General features: G+C 29.9%; 1 protein-coding gene across 1 annotated transcript in view; it reads right to left on the bottom strand.

The window, feature by feature from the left end:
* Positions 1 to 1,639: 1,639 nt before the first annotated feature.
* Positions 1,640 to 23,643, bottom strand: part of LOC125657735 (uncharacterized) — a 72,934-nt gene continuing 50,930 nt past the window's right edge. The window contains exons 8-11 of the mRNA XM_048888480.2: positions 21,476 to 21,622; positions 11,529 to 11,647; positions 7,334 to 7,418; positions 1,640 to 6,152 (exon numbers count right to left, since the gene is read on the bottom strand). Coding sequence (XP_048744437.1) covers positions 6,037 to 6,152; positions 7,334 to 7,418; positions 11,529 to 11,647; positions 21,476 to 21,622 — 467 coding nt within the window. The 3' untranslated portion in view covers positions 1,640 to 6,036. The remainder of the gene's footprint in view (positions 6,153 to 7,333; positions 7,419 to 11,528; positions 11,648 to 21,475; positions 21,623 to 23,643) is intronic.

Below are 23,643 nucleotides of genomic sequence, written 5' to 3'. Positions count from 1 at the left end.
ATCTCCTCGCGATTTCAGCGCCCTCACCGGGATGTATAGAAAGCAACTTCCGTTGTATGAAAACACTGTTGTTTTGTTCATTTCAAGGAAAATACAGGCGCAGGAATTTAGCTATGTCAGCCTTTCAAAGAAATTAATAGACTTGGGACTTGTAAGGTCGAGGTTTATTGCCTTACTTAGCAGAATAGTTCGTATTGGAATCTAAACAGTGAATTTCGAATATTCATTTTTCCATATTTATTTAGACTGCAGTTGATTTATGAGAAATAAAATTTAAAAAAAAATCTGATGTGGCCTTGGAGAGTTTTCGGACAGATAAGAGTCGAAAGGAGTAAATTTTGTTGGTCTTGGCGGCCGGAGGTTAGAGCTTAAATTTGATCCCCTCGTGATGTATCACTCTATATGTCTCTTAACATGTGTATTTCGGATCAATGAGTTGTCTAAAAGTTTGATTAATGACGCACGGAGAAGCTTTTATTTTAAAAAAGCTAGCCTATTTGTTATGCAGTGTGTACCCCCCCCCCCCCCCCCCCGGCCCCTTCCTGCTTTATTGCTCTCATACTCTACACAGAGCAGCAAATATTTCTATATATCTATGAAAAATATTTTTGAAAAATTAAGAATTTGGGATTAATCATTTTTATCGAAGTCACGTAAAATTCTTAAAAAACATTGATACACGACTTCCGACAAAAGGCCTATAAGGAGAAAGTTTGGGAAGGGGGGGGGGGGGGGTAATCAGACTGTTTTTACACTTTCATTTAAATTATAAACCATACCTAGTTTATTCCAGCATTTAATTGAAAGTACGCCGAAACTTTTCGTTTCACATTTCATACCTTGTACTATCCTAATATAATTATTCGATCTTTAGTTAAAGTTTCAGTGTACTACAGAATGTAACATGGTTTAAAAATTCAGACATTCAATATATTCAAAACATTTAATGAAATTTTTAATTTAAAAATTACAATATATATTACATTACAGTTTTTAACGATCTACAATATTCACATACAGCTACTTCTGCATGGATGGTATATTAATCAGGTTTGATATGCCGTATACATGTACAAAAGAGATCTATCAACAGGCCTTTTATTACAATCCATGAACTTTCGATCATTGATATTTTCTCCAGTCTGGTAATTCTTCAGTTAATAAAAATATTATACACGCAATATTTAAATGTTTTTGAGAGTTTATTTCATTGTGCAATCACTGTACAAATATATATTACCGGAAGTTTTCCCTCTCGCTTTCTATACATCCCGGTGAGGGCGCTTCTAAACTAGGAACATATTTTCCCGCCACAGAGAGTCGGTGATCCCTTTGCTTTACGTCTATGTTCCAATCAAGAAATGCTTTTTTCCAGACGAGGCGAAAGGTTTGTAGCGTAGAAAATATCCCATTAGCAAAATATACACTATATGGGATTTTGTTAAAATCGTACGTGAATGAATTTTTAATTTTAGAAAGTTACTTTCCCCTTGAAAATCTTCAAACAAAATCAGCTACAATTTGCATTTGCACCTGCTTTTGAATTCGGCTCAGGATATGGCAAGACAGAATAAACTATCAGATCTTTGTTTTTCTGGAAATAAAACAAATGTATTTTGATATTGTTCTTTGAGTCATGTGATGTTTAGTTATATTTCATATTTTATTTGTAAAAATATGTCAGAAAGGACAATAGCTCGGAATAATAATCTAATACATTCGGACATGTAACAAAGCTTGAACAAAAATAGACTGGCCTGTAATAAAAAACTGTCAAAATACAAATATTACACGAAATTAAATACACTCGGTGACTATTTCTAACTGCAGCATTATTTCTTACTGATGGATACAGCGCGTTAGAATAAAATAATTCATTACACTGAAAACGAACTGGATGAGTAATCCATATCTCATTATAAAATGCATAGATGAATAACAATTGATAACGAATCAGAAAATCAAACATTGCAAGACATGTATCCTTATGTATAAACAGGAGTGAGACTAATCTGTTGGTCTTCAAAATGTAAATTCCATATTAAAAAATATGACACGTTGATGACAAAGTGAATCAATCATAATTCCTATAAAGAATACAAATTTAAGTGTAGGGCAAACACGTACCCTTGAACATACCAGAGGTGGGAACAGGCGTGTAGGATCTTCTGCTGACGAGTCACACTCGCCATGAGCCCTCAATCTTGATCAGGTAAACAGAGAAATCCGTAGTCAAAATTAGTATGTACAGAACGGCCTAACAATTGGTTTGAAACACACCAGACAGCATTCAACCTAATGACAGGTTGTATTTGTGAAAGTGATCGATCTCATGACTCCTATAAGCAATACAAATTAGATAGTTGGGTAAATACGGACCCCTGGACCCACCACAGGTGGGATCAGGTGCCTAGGAAGAGTAAATACCCCCTGTCGACCGGTCACACCCACCGTGAGCCCTATATCTTGATCAGGTAAACGGAGTTATCCGTAGTCAAAAGTTGTGAATTTAATCGTTATAACGATCATAGAATTTGCGACTTTAAACGAGACTGTTGAAACCCCTGGAACATAATTTTATTTGTCAGTAACCTGAATCGATTAAAAAAAAAAGATCATACACAGAATATGTTCCTGCGTATCGAATCAGTCAATTGACATAAATACCATTTACAGGTGAAAATGGAATATTGCTACATAAATATGGGAAGTTGACGATGGAGAAGCTGATGCAATACCGTTTATCATAAAGATGAGTTGTTAGTTTGCCGTTAACATTTATGTTCAATAAAATATCCAAGTAGCAGATATCTTTCAGTGTTACACATTAAATTGCAATGTTTGCATCTATGAACACTTGCTTCATTGGCAATGAATTACAATATACATTTAGGGGGAAAATGTACACAAATAAATGTTCACAAGTTATTTACAATGGTATAGAATAAATGTACCGAACAAAAATACTGTTCGCCTTCAACAACTGATACCCCCCCCCCCCCCCCCTCTCAATTCCTAGGCCTAGATCCACTACAGACCCCTTTTAATTTCGAACATTCTCTTACATTATCTCTCTTTGCCAAATATTTCAGGCCCAAATGCCGTAGATCCATCCCCTGGTCTCTCCCATAATAAGTTTTCTTGTAGGCATGATGCACACATTCGAAGATGTTTGATACAAACTTCAACCGCAGCAGCAGTCTACCGCGTAATACAAGTGTAATACAAGTGACATAGAACATATTTATGTTAACATATAGCAAAAAATCCAAAGGTCTTGTAGGCCATCTGAGTATTAGTTAAAAGTAGCACTAGTCCCAAGGACTATGAAATCAAAACAATTCCTGTTTTGCATATCTAAGCTAATTCTAATATTCAACAGCAGTATGAAACATGATGTGTTCTTAAAAAATGCAAATGACCCCGAAAGTACCCATTCTGACGAAAGCCTACATGATACGATATATGCTATATTAACACTATTTGATTATTTTGGACCTGTCCTCGAGTCAAAACCCTGGGATTGCAAAATCAAAAATTCTGGTGCTTCCCTTTCTGTTTTTCCTTAGTATGAATTTAGTTTCTATACAATATCAGCAGAATTAAAGAAATCTTTCAAATGGTAAAGACAATAATCACTATCATAATTTTGGTACCAACCTGGAACTAAAACCCCTGCGGCTGGGATCATTAGATTTACTATTTTGGTAACGGGCTACCTGCTCCTTTTACATATCCACTTAGTTTGAATTTAGTATCAATAGCATTAAAGATAATGTTATTTAAATGTTTTACACATACATATATGTAAACACTATATGTCAAGTTTGGCACCACCTAAAGTCAGAACCTCTACCCCGGGGATCATTAAATTTATAATATTGGTAAAGGTCTTCCTGTTCTACATGACTATGCATTTAGTTTTTCTTACATATGTGCGGTTGTAGAGAAGAGGTTTGAAAAATGGCCAATTTTTGGCAGTTTTCCCCTGCCCCTTAGACTCCGAGGGTGCAAGAGTCATAAAATTAACAATTTATGTTCCACTTGTCCCAAAGATGCTTCATACCAAATTAAAAAGAATTGGAATGGTAACCAAGAAGAGGTTATTGCGTTCAATTGTTAACGGACAACGCTTGACGTGGTGGCTGATTTGTGCCACTTTACAATTTGTCGTCTTTTCGTTATTTCAAGGCGAAAAAACAATAAAACGATAATTAGTGACTTTTCGCCTCGAAATATCGGAAAGTCGAAAAGACAACAAAACGAAAAGTCGACAACTTATAGGCGAAAAGACGACAAACAAAAGCCGCACATTAGCGACCTAATTTGTCGTCTTTTCGCCTGGCGTTTTGTGGTCTTTTCGAGGCGAAAAGATGACAAAACGAAAAGTCGACAAAACGATAATTGGCGACTTTTCGCCTCGAAGTAACGGAAAGTCGAAAAGACGACAAAATACAGATTTTCCCGTTATTTTGCTCTCTGATTTTCTAGGAATTCAATAACAAATGAAAGTTTTCGATAATCATTAATTACACTTACAAGAAGGATACATCTAAAATTAAATATTAGTTCTTATGTACTTGTATTCTACTGAAGAAATCTTTTTTTTTTGTAAATGTTATACCAGGCATGTTGAATGGGAGATTCGATTGATCCCTCCTCTTTTCATTATTAAAGTAGTAGTGAAAGGTAGTTGATGTTTGAAGTGCTGAATTGAACAATACGTGCAATGAACTAAATATAAGTACACAAGAACTATAATTTAATTTTAGATGTTTCCTTTTTGTAAATGTAATTAATAATTATCGAAAACACAGCAAATATCATATTGAATTCCTAGAAAATCAGATAGCAAAATAAAGGGAAAATCTTTATTTTGTCGTCTTTTCGACTTTTCGTTATTTCGGGGCGAAAAGTTGCTAATTATCGTTTTGTCTTCTTTACGTTTTGTCGTTATTTCGCCTCGAAATAACGAAAAGACGATAAATACGCAACTTCTGTGGTGGAGGTACGTTCAGTGTTCTGTTGAACGCTTGGGTGGGTACAAGATGTGTACATATATTATAGACTATCTATATAATAACAGATAAAAGTAATGAAAGTGTAAATTTTATTTATACTAGCCGTTGGTATACATTAAACTGACCATATCAAAAATAATATTTGTTTGAATTAGGCCATTAAATCAAATGTGAAATTATTTTTTATTTCCTCTTCTGCACGAGTGATATTTTAATCAAAGAAAGATGGTGATTATCGTTTGAGCTATTTTATTATCAAATACTAATAAACTTACTAATATTGTGTGTCCCTGCAATTTGGGTGGTTGCATGGCGTCTGATAATCGGCCTTTAAGCAATATATGAAGGCAGCGATAAGCATTTGTACCCACCGCGTGTGGATGATAGTATGTTTTGCGTCTCACTGTCCGTAAGAGTTCCACAATGGGAAAGAACTATTGGGCAACTCGGAAATTGCGTATTGTAAAGTGGCACAAATCAGCCACCATACCTGAGTAACTCGGTGATCTAAATATACATGTAATAAATACAAAAATGTGTCAGAAAGCTCGGGAACCTAATCAAATGCATTCTGACATATAATGAAAAGACAGCATGAACAAAATATACTGGCCTGTAATAAAAAGATTGTCAAAACCCAAATATTTACATAAAATGAAATACACATACATTGTACTAGCATATGTAAACGGTGGCTATTTCTAACAGCAGCATTACTTCTTATTGGTGGATAAAGCGCGTTATAATAAAATAATCCATTACACTGAAAACGAACTGGATAGGTAATGCATATATCTCAATACAAAATGCATCAATACAATGTAAATAACAATCGATAACGAAGCAGAAAATCAAAAAATGCAATACTAGTATGTGTATGCATTTATGTCTCTAATAACACTGTACAGATATAACTACTTTATTCAGTCGAATTATACAAAAAACAGTGCTCACTATACTTCCTCATTCATAATTCCTACAAATCGTCGGAAAGAATTACAAAGTCAGATCTATTTCAAGGGCTACACGAGGTAGGTACCATACGAATTCCATACGCTGCTCGGTCCAGTGCATAGTCCCTACTCACCAGTTCAAGCATCCCACGGCTTCTGTTATAGAAAACAGCCATATCTAACAAATTAAAGGAAATTTTAAAATCAGTTATAGTCAATTTCAGTGACAACATTTAAACATTCCCAGGTTTTCTCATTTGATGAGTGATCTAACAAATAAAATTAAATGATGATATAACTTGTATTTTGAACCACCTTATATTTCTTCGGATTGATTGATTGATTGATGTTTTCCGCCACACTCAACAATTTTTCAGTTATCTATCTGGTGGCGTCCAGTTTTTATTGGTGGAAGAGAGAACCGAGATACAATGTACCTGGGAGACTACCGACCTTCCGAAAGTAAACTGGGAAACTTTCTCACTTATCGGCGCGAGCGGGATTCGAACCCGCCCCGACAGAGGCAATGTGATTTTGAGCGCAATGCTCTAACCACTCGGCCACGGACCCCCCCCCCCCCCCTCCCCCTATTTTCTTCGGAAATTGTATTAATGATAGCTGAATATACATTTCTGATAATTTTTCAGCTTTAACAAATGTTTACGTACAAAGAATGAAATCAATGATTATTGTAAATAATAACTTTTATGTGACGTGCGAGGTATTTGTCTCTCACTTCACACTGACTTGTCTTTGTTGTGTAATGGCTGTTTTTGATCTAATTTTACCCTTCTCCTTACTAAATAAATGATAAAACAAGCAAATTTTAGCGTATTCTTTTTAATATACCCAAAGTCATATACGAATATAAGGTTGGCAATGCCTTTGAATTACAAAAGTTATGAATTTTTATGCCCCCGAAATCGAAGATAGGGGGCATATTGTTTTTGTCCTGTCTGTCATTCTGTTGGAAACTTTAACCTTGCTAATAACTTTTGAACATTAAGTGCTAGAGCTTTGATTTTTCACATGAGTATTCCTTATGACAAGACCTTGACCTTGGAGTTGACTCACTTTTAAAAAAATTGACATTCGTCATAACTTCTAAATGGTAAATTTATATTAGAGCTCATGTTGCATATGAGCATTTCTTGCGACAAGATCTTTCTACTGGTACCAAGATAGTTGTCCTTGTGACATTGGCTATCTTTAGAATTGGCCATTATCGGGGGCATTTGTGTTTCACAAACACATCTTGTTAAGTCATTATAATTCTGTTTATTAGTGTATTTTGTATATAAACTTGATCAATTGTTGTTATAAATAGGCATTACTATACAGCATGATATTTATCTGTACCTCCATGTGCACAAGGCTTCAGAAGTATTTCTCGTTGAATCATCTCCTGTCGGAATAATGTTTGTTTCGTGTTAGCTGATCCATCCTGTAAAAAATCTTGCATAATTAAAAATCGTCATATAAATAAATGTTGTAATACATATATATATATATATATATATATATATATATATATATAATTGCATCGAGAGATCCACTCTCCTTATAAAATATCTTAAACACTGAATGACACAGCGACTGTGTGAGATTGCATCAGTGTGTATAAGTAGCGCTTTAGTAGCATAACAAAACTTCCTTTTTTAGGGAAGTCGTTGTGGCCGAGTGGACTTACACACTGGTTTGACAATCTTGCTAGGCGGTGGGTGCCGTAGGTCGCTGGTTCGACCCCGGGCTGGGGCGAAAATTTTCAGTACCTAGTTGTGATTATTTAGTGCTTTATATATTAATTAATTGATTATCACATGTATCGTTTAGATCCTATGGGTAAACGTAAGGTTGGGTGTTATAATTGTTTGTTTGTGCGTCGGTGGCCGAGTGGTTAGGCCGTCAGACTCTCGACCGAAAGGTCGTGGGTTCGAGTCCTGGCCGCGGCAGGGCTGACGTTGTGTCCTTGGGAAAGGCACTTTACATGAATTACCTCACTCCACCCAAGTGTAAAAGGGGTACCTGGCTATAGACAGTGAAAGCTATTGTTAGAATGTTAGTGCTCTAGCGCTTGTAATGGCAGCTTGCACTGTATGCTTCCTAGGAGGCTGAGAAAGTTCTAGATTGATATAAGGTCTGCCGGGGTAATAATGTACATTGATAATTGTAAAGCGCTTTGAACAGTATACGCTGGATAAGGCGCTATATAAAACCAATCATTATTATCATTATTATTATTATATTAAATATTCTATACAATTGCATCGAGAGATCCACTCTCCTTATAAAATATCTTAAACACTGAATGTGTGTGTGTGTGTGTGTGTGTGTGTGTGTGTGTGTGTGTGTGTAGTATTGCTGCATGGCAATACATATTGCAATAATTACTGTACCACAACAACATTCAAAGTTCATTATGTAGTTTATGGTAAAAGGGAACATTGGGGAACCAGGATAGGGATGGTTGGAAATCAACTACTATTCGAGTAGAGCCTAGACCAGGAAAAATACAAATTTATAATTAGGTTTAGGTCTCTAGCCAAGTCAATAAACTGTGAAATGTAGGTAATCATGAATGAATTATCTATATTGGTGTATTACTATGCTAGAAATTTTAATGAGTGTAGTACTCTTATCCACAGAAATAAGAAACTTGGATGTAAAATAATTCATGATATTTAAGTCCAAGGGCCATAACTTATTGAAAAATCAACGGACGGAGACGAAATTCAAACTTGATCTGTAACTTGTTATGGCAAAGCAATGTACCAAATATCAAATGAATATCTGCAAGCACAAAAAAAAAAAAAAAAAAACAGTCCGGAAAATGATGATTCATGCTATTTTTCTAAGTCCAAGGGCCATAACTTAGTGAAAAATCAACGGACCGAGACAAAATGCAAACTTGATCTGTAACTTATTATGGAAAAGCAATGTACCAAATATCAAATGAATATCTACAAGCACATAATAAAAGGTCCGGAAAACTGATAATTCATGCTATTTTTCTAAGTCCAAGGGCATAACTTAGTGAAAAATCAACGGACCGAGACCAAATACAAACTTGATCGGTAACTTATTATGGCAAAGCAATGTACCAACTATCAAATAAATATCCGCAAGCACAACAAAAAAAGTCTGGAAAACTGATAATTCATGCTATTTTTCTAAGTCCAAGGGCCATAACTAAGTGAAAAATCAACGGACCGAGACGAAATTCAAAGTTGATCTGTACCTTCTTATGGCAAAGCAATGTATCAAATATAGTATTATAGTATCCTATAAAGGAGTTTGGTAAACAAGGACCCCTGGACACAGTAGTATCCTGTCTAGATTTAAAAAGTTATCATACGCAGAATATGCTCTTGCGTATCGAATCAGTTGAGAGACATAAACACCATATACAGGTGATAATTGAATATGGAAAGTTGTTGATTTAAAGCTGAAGGCATCTTGTTTTTCATAAAGCTGTGTGTCACAATTTGAGTGTTTTATTATGCTTGTTATGGCGTTCCATAGTTTGTTCTCACCATATAGTCGTTACGGCGTGTGTGGTCGAGAGTTTTACCTGTGTGGTTTACTGGGCCTGCATTGTATGTACATGTAGTACGGGTGTTCGAATGATGTTCCTGTGTGGAAAGTGAGAACACAATTTTGGGCATTTCGACAACGGCGAATGTGAACTGTTTATTTTTGTTTACGTTAGGAAATTTTGTCACTTTTTTTAAATTTGTGTAACCAGTTTATTTGTATTACACAATATACTCGACATATTCAAGTTTTCAGTGTAAATAGTGTATACGTAAAAACCCAGACTGTTACTGTGTAATTATAGGTGACCAGATGTGTGTATTGTATGGCTCCAGCAGGTGCTCGCAACATGTATATTATGGCGTTCTGGGATATTTGATGAACAGCGTTGGAGAACGACCTATAGAAATACAGGAAATACGTTTACGGCTACAGAAACGTTGAGCAAGTGATGGACAAAGTGTCACCACGTGTCTGAAGACAGCCAACGACTGTTGTGTAAAGTGTGGTAACTCTTTAGTCAACGTATTTTGTTTCGTCATCCTGTGTAACCTATTTCGAATTCAAAAGACAAGTCTGCTGGTTTTCCTACATAAGGCAACATAACTAAACATTTAGCTTTGGTCGGGTACACGTGTAATCGTCTGTAAATTAATATTTTATGCCCTCGAGATCGAAGATCGGGGGCCATATTGTTTTTGTCCTGTCTGTCATTCTGTCTAAAACTTTAACCTTGCTAATAACTTTTGAACAGTAAGTGATAGAGCTTTGATATTTCACATGAGTATTCCTTGTGACAAGACCTTTCCGTGGGTACCAACATTATTGACCCCGTGACCTTGACCTTGGAGTTTGACCTACCTTTTGAAAACTTTAACCTTGCTAATAACTATTGAACAGAAAGTGATAGAGCTTTGATATTTCACATGAGTATTCCTTGTGACAAGACCTTTCCGTGGGTACCAACATTATTGACCCCGTGACCTTGACCTTGGAGTTTGACCTACCTTTTGAAAACTTTAACCTTGCTAATAACTATTGAACAGAAAGTGATAGAGCTTTGATATTTCACATGAGTATTCCTTGTGACAAGACCTTTCCGTTGGTACTAAACCTTTTGACCTTGACATTTGACCTACTTTTAAAAAAATTGACATTGTTCATAACTTCTAAATGGGAAATATTAGAGCTTTCATATTGTACATGAGCATTTCTTGTGACAAGATCTTTCTACTGCTGCCAAGATATGTGTCCTTGTGACCTTGGCCATCTTCGAAATTGGCCATTATCGGGGGCATTTGTGTTTCACAAACACATCTTGTTTGGTTTGTTATATTTTTGTTTGTTTGTATGAGTGTTGTTGTGTGCATGCGTGTGTATGAGTGTAGATGTTACTTGCGAAATTGGTGAGCACGATAATAAACTTATTTGCACATACTCTTTATCTTTCTTCAAAGAACGTTTTGCAGCGAGGGATTATTTCCATGCCATTATCACAAATTGTGACACTGTGTTGTTAGTTTGCCGTTGACATCTATGTTAATAAAGTATTTTATTTTTTTTTAAATATGAAGCAGATATGAAAGACTGTTGTGTGTTTTATTTCGCATTCACAGGATGTATCGAATGGACATGAGAATAAAAACGAGTATCGCTAATAGATAAAATTACTTACAGTGACTAATAATAAGTCTAATTATATCACTTTACATGTATTTTGTTGCTTACACATACCATATCTAGGATACTGCTTGCAAATGTGACATTGTTTTTATGGTTTCGATTCAGTATTTTTGTATTTCTTATATCAAAGGTCTCTTTCATACTTTTATCGTCTTCCTCACTGCCTGTAGGTGCGCTATGTCCCACTTAAGACATCCAGAGTAGCACTAAATGCACTTCCTACTTAGAAGATCTTTTTCTCGGAACTTGCATATCAGCGTATGCACTGACATTATAATTACAGACAAAATTCAATTAACATATAATAAATCGGCATAATTTTTCAGTCGGTACTCACTACAAGATCCAGTCTATTTCCGTTGATGCCAAGATACTTTGTTTTGTCCTTCTGAACTTGATACCGGTAAACAGTATGCCAGTCTTTTCTGTCCATTGTCGTGTTAACGATGAAATGACCTAACAAACAAAATATAGTATCATTATTATAAAAAACCTAACATGAATGTACAAAATATAGTATCATTATTATAATAAACCTAACATGAATGTACAAAATATAGTATCATTATTATAAAAAAAACCTAACATGAATGTACAAAATATAGTATCATTATTATAATAAACCTAACATGAATGTACAAAATATAGTATCATTATTATAAAAAAAACCTAACATGAATGTACAAAATATAGTATCATTATTATAAAAAACCTAACACGAATATACAAAATATAGTATCATTATTATAATAAACCTAACATGAATGTACAAAATATAGTATCATTATTATAAAAAACTTAACATGAATGTACAAAATATAGATTCATTATTATAAAAAACCTAACATGAATGTAAAAAATAGAGTATCATTATTATAAAAAAAAAACCTAACATGAATGTACAAAATATAGTATCATTATTATAAAAAACCTAACATGAATGTACAAAATATAGCATCATTATTATAAAAAAAACCTAACATGAATGTACAAAATATAGTATCATTATTATAAAAAAAACCTAACATGAATGTACAAAATATAGTATCATTGTTATAATAAACCTAACATGAATGTACAAAATATAGTATCATTATTATAAAAAACCTAACATGAATGTACAAAATATAGTATCATTATTATAATAAACCTAACATGAATGTACAAAATATAGTATCATTATTATAAAAAAACCTAACATGAATGTACAAAATATAGTATCATTATTATAAAAAAACCTAACATGAATGTACAAAATATAATATCATTATTATAAAGAAAAAAACTAAAATGAATGTACAAAATATAGTATCATTATTATAAAAAACCTAACATGAATGTACAAAATATAGTATCATTATTATAAAGAAAAAAACTAAATTGAATGTACAAAATATAGTATCATTATTATAAAAAACCTAACATGAATGTACAAAATATAGTATCATTATTATAAAAAACCTAACATGAATGTACAAAATATACTATCATTATTATAAAAAACCTAACATGAATGTACAAAACAGTATTATTATTATAAAAAACCTAACATGAATGTACAAAATATAGTGTCATTATTATAAAAAAAACCTAACATGAATGTACAAAATATAGTATCATTATTATAAAAAACCTAACATGAATGTACAAAATATAGTGTCATTATTATAAAAAACCTAACATGAATGTACAAAATATAGTATCATTATTATAAAAAAAAACCTAACATGAATGTACAAAATATAGTATCATTATTATAAAAAACCTAACATGAATGTACAAAATATAGTATCATTATTATAAAAAAAACCTAACATGAATGTACAAAATATAGTATCATGAATGTACAAAATATAGTATCATTATTATAAAAAAAACCTAACATGAATGTACAAAATATAGTATCATTATTATAAAAAAAAACCTAACATGAATGTACAAAATATAGTATCATTATTATAATAAACCTAACATGAATGTACAAAATATAGTATCATTATTATAAAAAAAAACCTAACATGAATGTACAAAATATAGTATCATTATTATAATAAACCTAACATGAATGTACAAAATATAGTATCATTATTATAAAAAACTTAACATGAATGTACAAAATATAGATTCATTATTATAAAAAACCTAACATGAATGTACAAAATATAGTATCATTATTATAAAAAAACAAACCTAACATGAATGTACAAAATATAGTATCATTATTATAAAAAACCTAACATGAATGTACAAAATATAGCATCATTATTATAAAAAAGAAAAAAACCTAACATGAATGTACAAAATATAGTATCATTATTATAAAAAAACCTAACATGAATGTACAAAATATAGTATCATTGTTATAATAAACCTAACATGAATGTACAAAATATAGTATCATTATTATAAAAAACCTAACATGAATGTACAAAATATAGTATCATTATTATAAAAAACCTAACATGAATGTACAAAATATAGTATCATTATTATAAAAAACCTAACATGAATGTACAAAATATAGTATCATTGTTATAATAAACCTAACATGAATGTACAAAATATAGTATCATTATTATAAAAAACCTAACATGAATGTACAAAATATAGTGTCATTATTATAATAAACCTAACATGAATGTACAAAATATAGTATCATTATTATAAAAAAAACCTAACATGAATGTACAAAATATAGTATCATTATTATAAAAAACCTAACATGAATGTACAAAATATAATATCATTATTATAAAGAAAAAAACTAAAATGAATCTACAAAATATAGTATCATTATTATAAAAAACCTAACATGAATGTACAAAATATAGTATCATTATTATAAAGAAAAAAACTAAATTGAATGTACAAAATATAGTATCATTATTATAAAAAACCTAACATGAATGTACAAAATATAGTATCATTATTATAAAAAACCTAACATGAATGTACAAAATATAGTATCATTATTATAAAAAACCTAACATGAATGTACAAAACAGTATTATTATTATAAAAAACCTAACATGAATGTACAAAACAGTATTATTATTATAAAAAACCTAACATGAATGTACAAAATATAGTGTCATTATTATAAAAAAAAACCTAACATGAATGTACAAAATATAGTATCATTATTATAAAAAACCTAACATGAATGTACAAAATATAGTGTCATTATTATAAAAAACCTAACATGAATGTACAAAATATAGTATCATTATTATAAAAAAAAACCTAACATGAATGTACAAAATATAGTATCATTATTATAAAAAACCTAACATGAATGTACAAAATATAGTATCATTATTATAAAAAAAACCTAACATGAATGTACAAAATATAGTATCATGAATGTACAAAATATAGTATCATTATTATAAAAAAAAAACTAAATTGAATGTACAAAATATAGTATCATTATTATAAAAAACCTAACATGAATGTACAAAATATAGTGTCATTATTATAAAAAACCTAACATGAATGTACAAAATATAGTATCATTATTATAAAAAACCTAACATGAATGTACAAAATATAGTATCATTATTATAAAAAACCTAACATGAATGTACAAAATATAGTATCATTATTATAAAAAACCTAACATGAATGTACAAAATATAGTATCATTATTATAAAAAACCTAACATGAATGTACAAAACAGTATTATTATTATAAAAAACCTAACATGAATGTACAAAACAGTATTATTATTATAAAAAACCTAACATGAATGTACAAAATATAGTGTCATTATTATAAAAAAAAACCTAACATGAATGTACAAAATATAGTATCATTATTATAAAAAACCTAACATGAATGTACAAAATATAGTGTCATTATTATAAAAAACCTAACATGAATGTACAAAATATAGTATCATTATTATAAAAAAAAACCTAACATGAATGTACAAAATATAGTATCATTATTATAAAAAACCTAACATGAATGTACAAAATATAGTATCATTATTATAAAAAAAAACCTAACATGAATGTACAAAATATAGTATCATTATTATAAAAAACCTAACATGAATGTACAAAATATAGTATCATTATTATAAAAAACCTAACATGAATGTACAAAATATAGTATCATTATTATAAAAAACCTAACATGAATGTACAAAATATAGTATCATTGTTATAATAAACCTAACATGAATGTACAAAATATAGTATCATTATTATAAAAACCTAACATGAATGTACAAAATATAGTGTCATTATTATAAAAAACCTAACATGAATGTACAAAATATAGTATCATTATTATAAAAAAAAACCTAACATGAATGTACAAAATATAGTATCATTATTATAAAAAACCTAACATGAATGTACAAAATATAGTATCATTATTATAAAAAAAACCTAACATGAATGTACAAAATATAGTATCATGAATGTACAAAATATAGTATCATTATTATAAAAAAAAACCTAACATGAATGTACAAAATATAGTATCATTATTATAAAAAAAACCTAACATGAATGTACAAAATATAGTATCATTGTTATAATAAACCTAACATGAATGTACAAAATATAGTGTCATTATTATAAAAATCCTAACATGAATGTACAAAATATAGTATCAGTATTATAAAAAACCTAACACGAATATACAAAATATAGTATCATTATTATAAAAAACCTAACATGAATGTACAAAATATAGTATCATTATTATAAAAAACCTAACATGAATGTAAAAAATATAGTATCATTGTTATAAAAAAAACCTAACATGAATGTACAAAATATAGTATCATTATTATAAAAAACCTAACATGAATGTACAAAATATAGTATCATTATTATAAAAAAACCTAACATGAATGTACAAAATATAGATTCATTATTATAAAAAACTTAACATGAATGTACAAAATATAGTATCATTATTATAAAAAAGAAAAAAACCTAACATGAATGTACAAAATATAGTATCATTATTATAAAAAACCTAACATGAATGTACAAAATATAGATTCATTATTATAAAAAACTTAACATGAATGTACAAAATATAGTATCATTATTATAAAAAAAAACCTAACATGAATGTACAAAATATAGTATCATTATTATAAAAAACCTAACATGAATGTACAAAATATAGTATCATTATTATAAAAAACCTAACATGAATGTACAAAATATAGTATCATTATTATAAAAAAGAAAAAAACCTAACATGAATGTACAAAATATAGTATCATTATTATAAAAAACCTAACATGAATGTACAAAATATAGTATCATTATTATGATAAACTTAACATGAATGTACAAAATATAGTATCATTATTATAAAAAAAAAAACCTAACATGAATGTACAAAATATAGTATCATTATTATAAAAAAAAAACTAACCTGAATGTACAAAATATAGTATCATTATTATAAAAAACCTAACATGAATGTACAAAATATAGTATCATTATTATAAAGAAAAAAACTAAAATGAATGTACAAAATATAGTATCATTATTATAAAAAACCTAACATGAATGTATAAAATATAGTATCATTATTATAAAAAACCTAACATGAATGTACAAAATATAGTATCATTATTATAAAGAAAAAAACTAAAATGAATGTACAAAATATAGTATCATTATTATAAAAAACCTAACATGAATGTACAAAATATAGTATCATTATTATAATAAACCTAACATGAATGTACAAAATATAGTATCATTATTATAAAAAACCTAACATGAATGTACAAAATATAGTATCATTATTATAAAAAACCTAACATGAATGTACAAAATATAGTATCATTATTATAAAGAAAAAAACTAAAATGAATGTACAAAATATAGTATCATTATTATAAAAAACCTAACATGAATGTACAAAATATAGTATCATTATTATAAAAAAACCTAACATGAATGTACAAAATATAGTATCATTATTATAAAAAACCTAACATGAATGTACAAAATATAGTGTCATTATTATAAAAAAAACCTAACATGAATGTACAAAATATAGTATCATTATTATAAAAAACCTAACATGAATGTACAAAATATAGTGTCATTATTATAAAAAACCTAACATGAATGTACAAAATATAGTGTCATTATTATAAAAAACCTAACATGAATGTACAAAATATAGTATCATTGTTATAAAAAAAAAAAACCTAACATGAATGTACAAAATATAGTGTCATTATTATAAAAAACCTAACATGAATGTACAAAATATAGTATCATTATTATAAAAAACCTAACATGAATGTACAAAATATAGTATCATTATTATAAAAAAAAAACCTAACATGAATGTACAAAATATAGTATCATTATTATAAAAAACCTAACAAGAATGTACAAAATATAGTATCATTATTATAAAAAACCTAACATGAATGTACAAAATATAGTATCATTATTATAAGAAACCTAACATGAATGTACAAAACAGTATTATTATTATAAAAAACCTAAGATGAATGTACAAAATATAGTGTCATTATTATAAAAAAAACCTAACATGAATGTACAAAATATAGTATCATTATTATAAAAAAACCTAACAGGAATGTACAAAATATAGTGTCATTATTATAAAAAACCTATCATGAATGTACAAAATATAGTATCATTATTATAAAAAACCTAACATGAATGTACAAAATATAGTATCATTATTATAAAAAAACCTAACATGAATGTACAAAATATAGTGTCATTATTATAAAAAACCTAACATGAATGTACAAAATATAGTATCATTGTTATAAAAAAAAACAACCTAACATGAATGTACAAAATATAGTGTCATTATTATAAAAAACCTAACATGAATGTACAAAATATAGTATCATTATTATAAAAAACCTAACATGAATGTACAAAATATAGTATCATTATTATAAAAAAAAAACCTAAGATGAATGTACAAAATATAGTATCATTATTATAGAAAACCTAACATGAATGTACAAAATATAGTATCATTATTATAAAAAACCTAACATGAATGTACAAAATATAGTATCATTATTATAAAAAACCTAACATGAATGTACAAAATATAGTATCATTATTATAAGAAACCTAACATGAATGTACAAAACAGTATTATTATTATAAAAAACCTAAGATGAATGTACAAAATATAGTGTCATTATTATAAAAAAACCTAACATGAATGTACAAAATATAGTATCATTATTATAAAAAAACCTAACAGGAATGTACAAAATATAGTGTCATTATTATAAAAAACCTATCATGAATGTACAAAATATAGTATCATTATTATAAAAAACCTAACATGAATGTACAAAATATAGTGTCATTATTATAAAAAACCTAACATGAATGTACAAAATATAGTATCATTGTTATAAAAAAAAAAAACCTAACATGAATGTACAAAATATAGTATCATTATTATAAAAAACCTAACATGAATGTACAAAATATAGTATCATTATTATAAAAAACCTAACATGAATGTACAAAATATAGTATCATTATTATAAAAAAAAAACCTAACATGAATGTACAAAATATAGTATCATTATTATAAAAAAAAAACCTAACATGAATGTACAAAATATAGTATCATTATTATAAAAAACCTAACATGAATGTACAAAATATAGTATCATTATTATAAAAAACCTAACATGAATGTACAAAATATAGTATCATTATTATAAGAAACCTAACATGAATGTACAAAACAGTATTATTATTATAAAAAACCTAAGATGAATGTACAAAATATAGTGTCATTATTATAAAAAAACCTAACATGAATGTACAAAATATAGTATCATTATTATAAAAAAACCTAACAGGAATGTACAAAATATAGTGTCATTATTATAAAAAACCTATCATGAATGTACAAAATATAGTATCATTATTATAAAAAACCTAACATGAATGTACAAAATATAGTATCATTGTTAGAAATGACCTAATATGAATTTACAAAATATAGTATCATTGTTAGAAATGACACAATGGCATGAACAAGGTAAATTGTCAAAGGATTAGTTTAGTTAAGCTATATTATTTGGAACCCGGAGTTTTTCGGCGGGGGAGAGGGGCAAAGTCAGTGCTATTTTTGCATCAGCCATATCAAACAATGGTTTAAGAGCAAGGTTTGGTACATATATATTATATCACATGAAAGTGTTATATAAATTCGAGCGACACTTGTTTATGAAACAGTGTTCAGGCGGTTTTATCTCATTTATACTGAAAATCGTATGCAGGGGAATATTCAATGGCTTTGTTCACAAAGAGCCGGAATCTGTCTCCTTTGGACGGAATTTGTTTCGTTTCAAACTTACACATATGTCCAAAGAGCGACATATATTGGACAATCTGTGGTTCATATTTTTAAAACATATTCTTAAACCACGTTCAAGTTGCATACTGTTTAGTGAATGTAAACCCACTTCCACCAGTTTCATATTATAATCACTTTACACATTTGACATTCTTGGTGTTCAATGCACTTTCATTGTGTTGTAATTGGAAAATTCCTGAGCGTGTATGCATCTAGGTAACGAGGGTAGAATAAACACGCCTTTATTACTTTATTCACACAATGTGTAACAATAGTTATGTATATTGAATAGTTATTTCATACATATTCATGCAATTTGGAAATCGCTCAGGGGAAGAACATGTATCAAAACGAAAGTGAAGCAACTAAAGTGGAGAACACAGGGAAAGACAAGCTAGTGTTCGGTATAGCGAAATCCTGTGAATTGTATTCGCAACGAATTTGTAACATTGCATTATACTTACATGTAATTGTGCTACTTATGACTTCATATATATTTCTATAAAAAAATTGTCATACGAATCATGAAAGTACCTTTTTATTCATGCAGTTTTTCATTCAATAGTCTCCAAGTGCATTGAATCGACCACTATAATATTGCGCATCAAAATAATTACAACCAGAAATCCAAGAAAACCCCGGTTAATATGATGTGGAGATGGAGAACTTTATTCAGCGAGGGACATGAATAACGGTATTCCTAATATTGATCACAGGTACCTGAAGGGTGGATAAGCATGTATAGACCTTATGTATATACATGTACCCCCCCCCCCCTTCCACCCACTTTACCCAATGACAAAATAAATATAGAACCGATATGACTTCCCGTCGATCACTTTCATAAGTCGTTTTAAATAGTCAGTTTCTACTTTCTGTAAACTTTTGAGATGACCACTTGTGAGATGCTATGATAGGTAAAAGTGCGCAACAAAATTATATATATTGGGGCTACCCGCTTTCAGACCGATTCACGTGATATACACAATTTTACCGAAGGAATTTCTGCGAATGTCTCGTCAGGAGTTTTACTTGTGTGTTTCATCCAAATCCCAGTTTTATTTGTCTTATTCTACCCTAGCTTTTACATTCATTGGCATCCTTTTTTCTTTCTTTATTTTTTATAAAATTATTTTGGGTCCTGGTGTCCATGCAACCAACCCTTCTATAAAAGATAACAATTAAAAGTACTAGGCAATTTAAATGGTAACATTCTGAAAACAAGAAATACAATGTAAGTGTTAGTCCCTATTTTTCCTGAATATTTATTCAAACACTGTTCACCTAGAGTAAGTACGTATACTATTTGTGTTTGATTGGATTACTAGTTATGGATGGTTACCTTGCAGTGTAGTATCAGTGTAAAACACAGACTCATTAACTTGGTAACAACCCCTTTCTACGTGCCTTTCTGTGGATGATTAAAATCGAAAGCGGGTCAGATCATATATCCAGAATTGAAGGCTATTGCATATCTTAATGACGTTATGTGTTATCATCGAAATATATATAAAAGAAAAACACTATCCTGTATATTAGAAATACATTATTTTACAATAATCATAATGTAATTCATCGTTAAATTACAATTCAAAGTTTAAAAAATGATGACAGTAAAGGTTTCAAATCTCATCTTAATCAAGTGTACTGATCCTTTGCGGGACAACTCGTCTTAACTTGCAACTGGTATTTAGAATGAAGTTACGTGTAATGTAAAATATGGGATGAAATGAACCCGTAAGTAGCCCAACAAATTGCCCAAAGAAAGGATCAGCAAGGCAGTGTAGACACTTTCTGAAATGTGTCAGTATTTACATGCAAATATAAAAATGCTCAATTTTATTACACATTTCCAAATTCCAATTCAAAAATATTCCCTTCACGCACAACCTAATAATATTATGTAATCATCTTACAACTGCAGTCAATTCTAAAGTCCTCAACATGGTCAAAGCTTAATTGTCCGTTGTCATTGACCAGGAACTTAGATTCGTTTGGGAACTTAAAGGCAAGGACTTTTGGAGGTTGGGCCATCAACTTAACCGACTCCTCCCTCACAATGACTGAAAGTAGAAATGAATGAAAAAAGTGACGTTAACAGTTATCAATAAATCTCACGTTAAAGAATTAAAAAAAAAATGGCGTTACGTAGTATAGCGAAAAATAATTGCCCTAACGACACGTGAATAATAATACGGAAGTGCCTTGTTACTAAGTTTCAGTTGTTATTTGAGCTACAGCCAATGAGGTTTCAGTATTTAGAAAAAGTGTTCGATTATAGAAGGGTTAGTATTGAGTGTTCACTTTCTAGCGCACACTCTCACGAGCAAGTCGTGTTTTCTATCAATACTTTTTATTAAATTTATTCCTTCATTGTAAAATCCATGAAAATGGTATTCATATTTCAAATATACAAGAGCGAGGTTCAATTTTTGCTTACTTTGCAATATTGCCGCGGATGCACAGGTTTCCATAGAGTTTTCGAAAATTTGTTTTTTATCTATGGTTTTTCCTGGCCGGCGGAGGAGGCTTATATCATTTTGTATGAATACGCAATGTTATATCAATACTGCTTTGTTTGCATGTTTGTGAGAAAATAAACCTGGCGTCAACCTGCATGGTGCGCTGTAATGCAATAGGCACGTTTCGAGTTCATCCGAAACACCCGGGATTTTTCGCATTTAGCCACGCTGATCACGTGACTTGAACAAAATGTTCATCAGGGGTACTTCCGGTTGATATTGTTTACTCTGGTAACAAAATTGTCTTCGACAAAATATGCATTTTGCGGCACGAACGGTCGCAATTCAGATAATGAAAAGAAAATGGTGCATATCTACTTTGGATGATGTCAAAGTTCCCCCTTTCCCAAACCTGGAAAAAACGTTCACGCAGAGGAAACGATGGCGTCATTTGTTCAGAAAACCACGAGCAGAACATTGCAGAAAATTAGAGTGATTACTACATTCCGTGAAAGCTAAACCAACACAGAAGCATTCCTGTTCTAGCCATTTAACCATATTAAGCTTTAAGAAAACCAAGAGGTTTGTACTGCCCTTTATAAAATAGATACTGCGCGACATCTTATTAATCTTAACATAGGCCTAGTTGATACCCTCATCCACATAGATATGAGCAATATATGCTTTTTACAATGGTGATAATGTGACACTAAATTGATAATAATGAATTATCATATATCAAAGAATTTAAACTTGATCTCCAGGTTAAGCCTCATAGAAATTATGCAGCAATTTCGGGGTTGGAGGGTTGGTTGTGTATATATAATGTTGGGTGATCTATTCTTTCGGATCTAGACTACAAAAAAATGTAGGATTTGCAATAGTCATTCATCCACACTCCATACAAATAGTTCATTCAATTCCAAATAATTTCAAATCATATCAAAGAACTCTCATTTATCTTTGCTCCAACTTGACCAATCAATATGCTTTGTATACATCAGAAATGAACATTTCCACTCATATTTATGTGCTCTCCCACCACTTTGATTTAGTAAGAAAAATTAGTAAGATTTTCTTTCTTCATACATAATTTATTCAACATATATACACAGGTTGATAAAAATGACTACTGCGTATGTTGACTGGAATTATTGACTGGTATGCAGTAAAACAGCTGAATGAAAGTTCAACTATTAATTCATTTCAGCCAGGTAAGAATCAATTTCCCCTTTTTTTCTATTATACATCTGCAATTCTTTTTTTCTGCTGCTTCAAATCTTGTGTGTTTGAAGTATGATATTTTTGGTATTATTATGGGTATTCTGGCAGTATTATAGGTAATCTGAGTTAATCAACATGATTAATGATGTAAAGAGACACTGTCTGAAGACCTCGAGTGAAAGACAAGGAAAATGGATGATCCAATCCCTGTATACCTGAAAAAAGAGGAGGGATACCACAATATTGATGATAGATTATTGTCAATTCAAGAAGCAAAGTTGTGAAAATGCATGTATTTGTTAGAAAAATATCCTTCACTGGATATATATTTCTTGAACTGATTCAGGAATACATATAGTAAAGTAATTCATATCAAAACTGAATCTACGAATTTTCAT

The sequence above is a fragment of the Ostrea edulis genome, chromosome 9, assembly GCF_947568905.1.
Source record: "Ostrea edulis chromosome 9, xbOstEdul1.1, whole genome shotgun sequence".
Lineage (NCBI taxonomy): Eukaryota > Metazoa > Mollusca > Bivalvia > Ostreida > Ostreidae > Ostrea > Ostrea edulis.
Note: the sequence above shows the minus strand (reverse complement) of the source record. Positions and strands in the feature narration are given on the sequence as shown.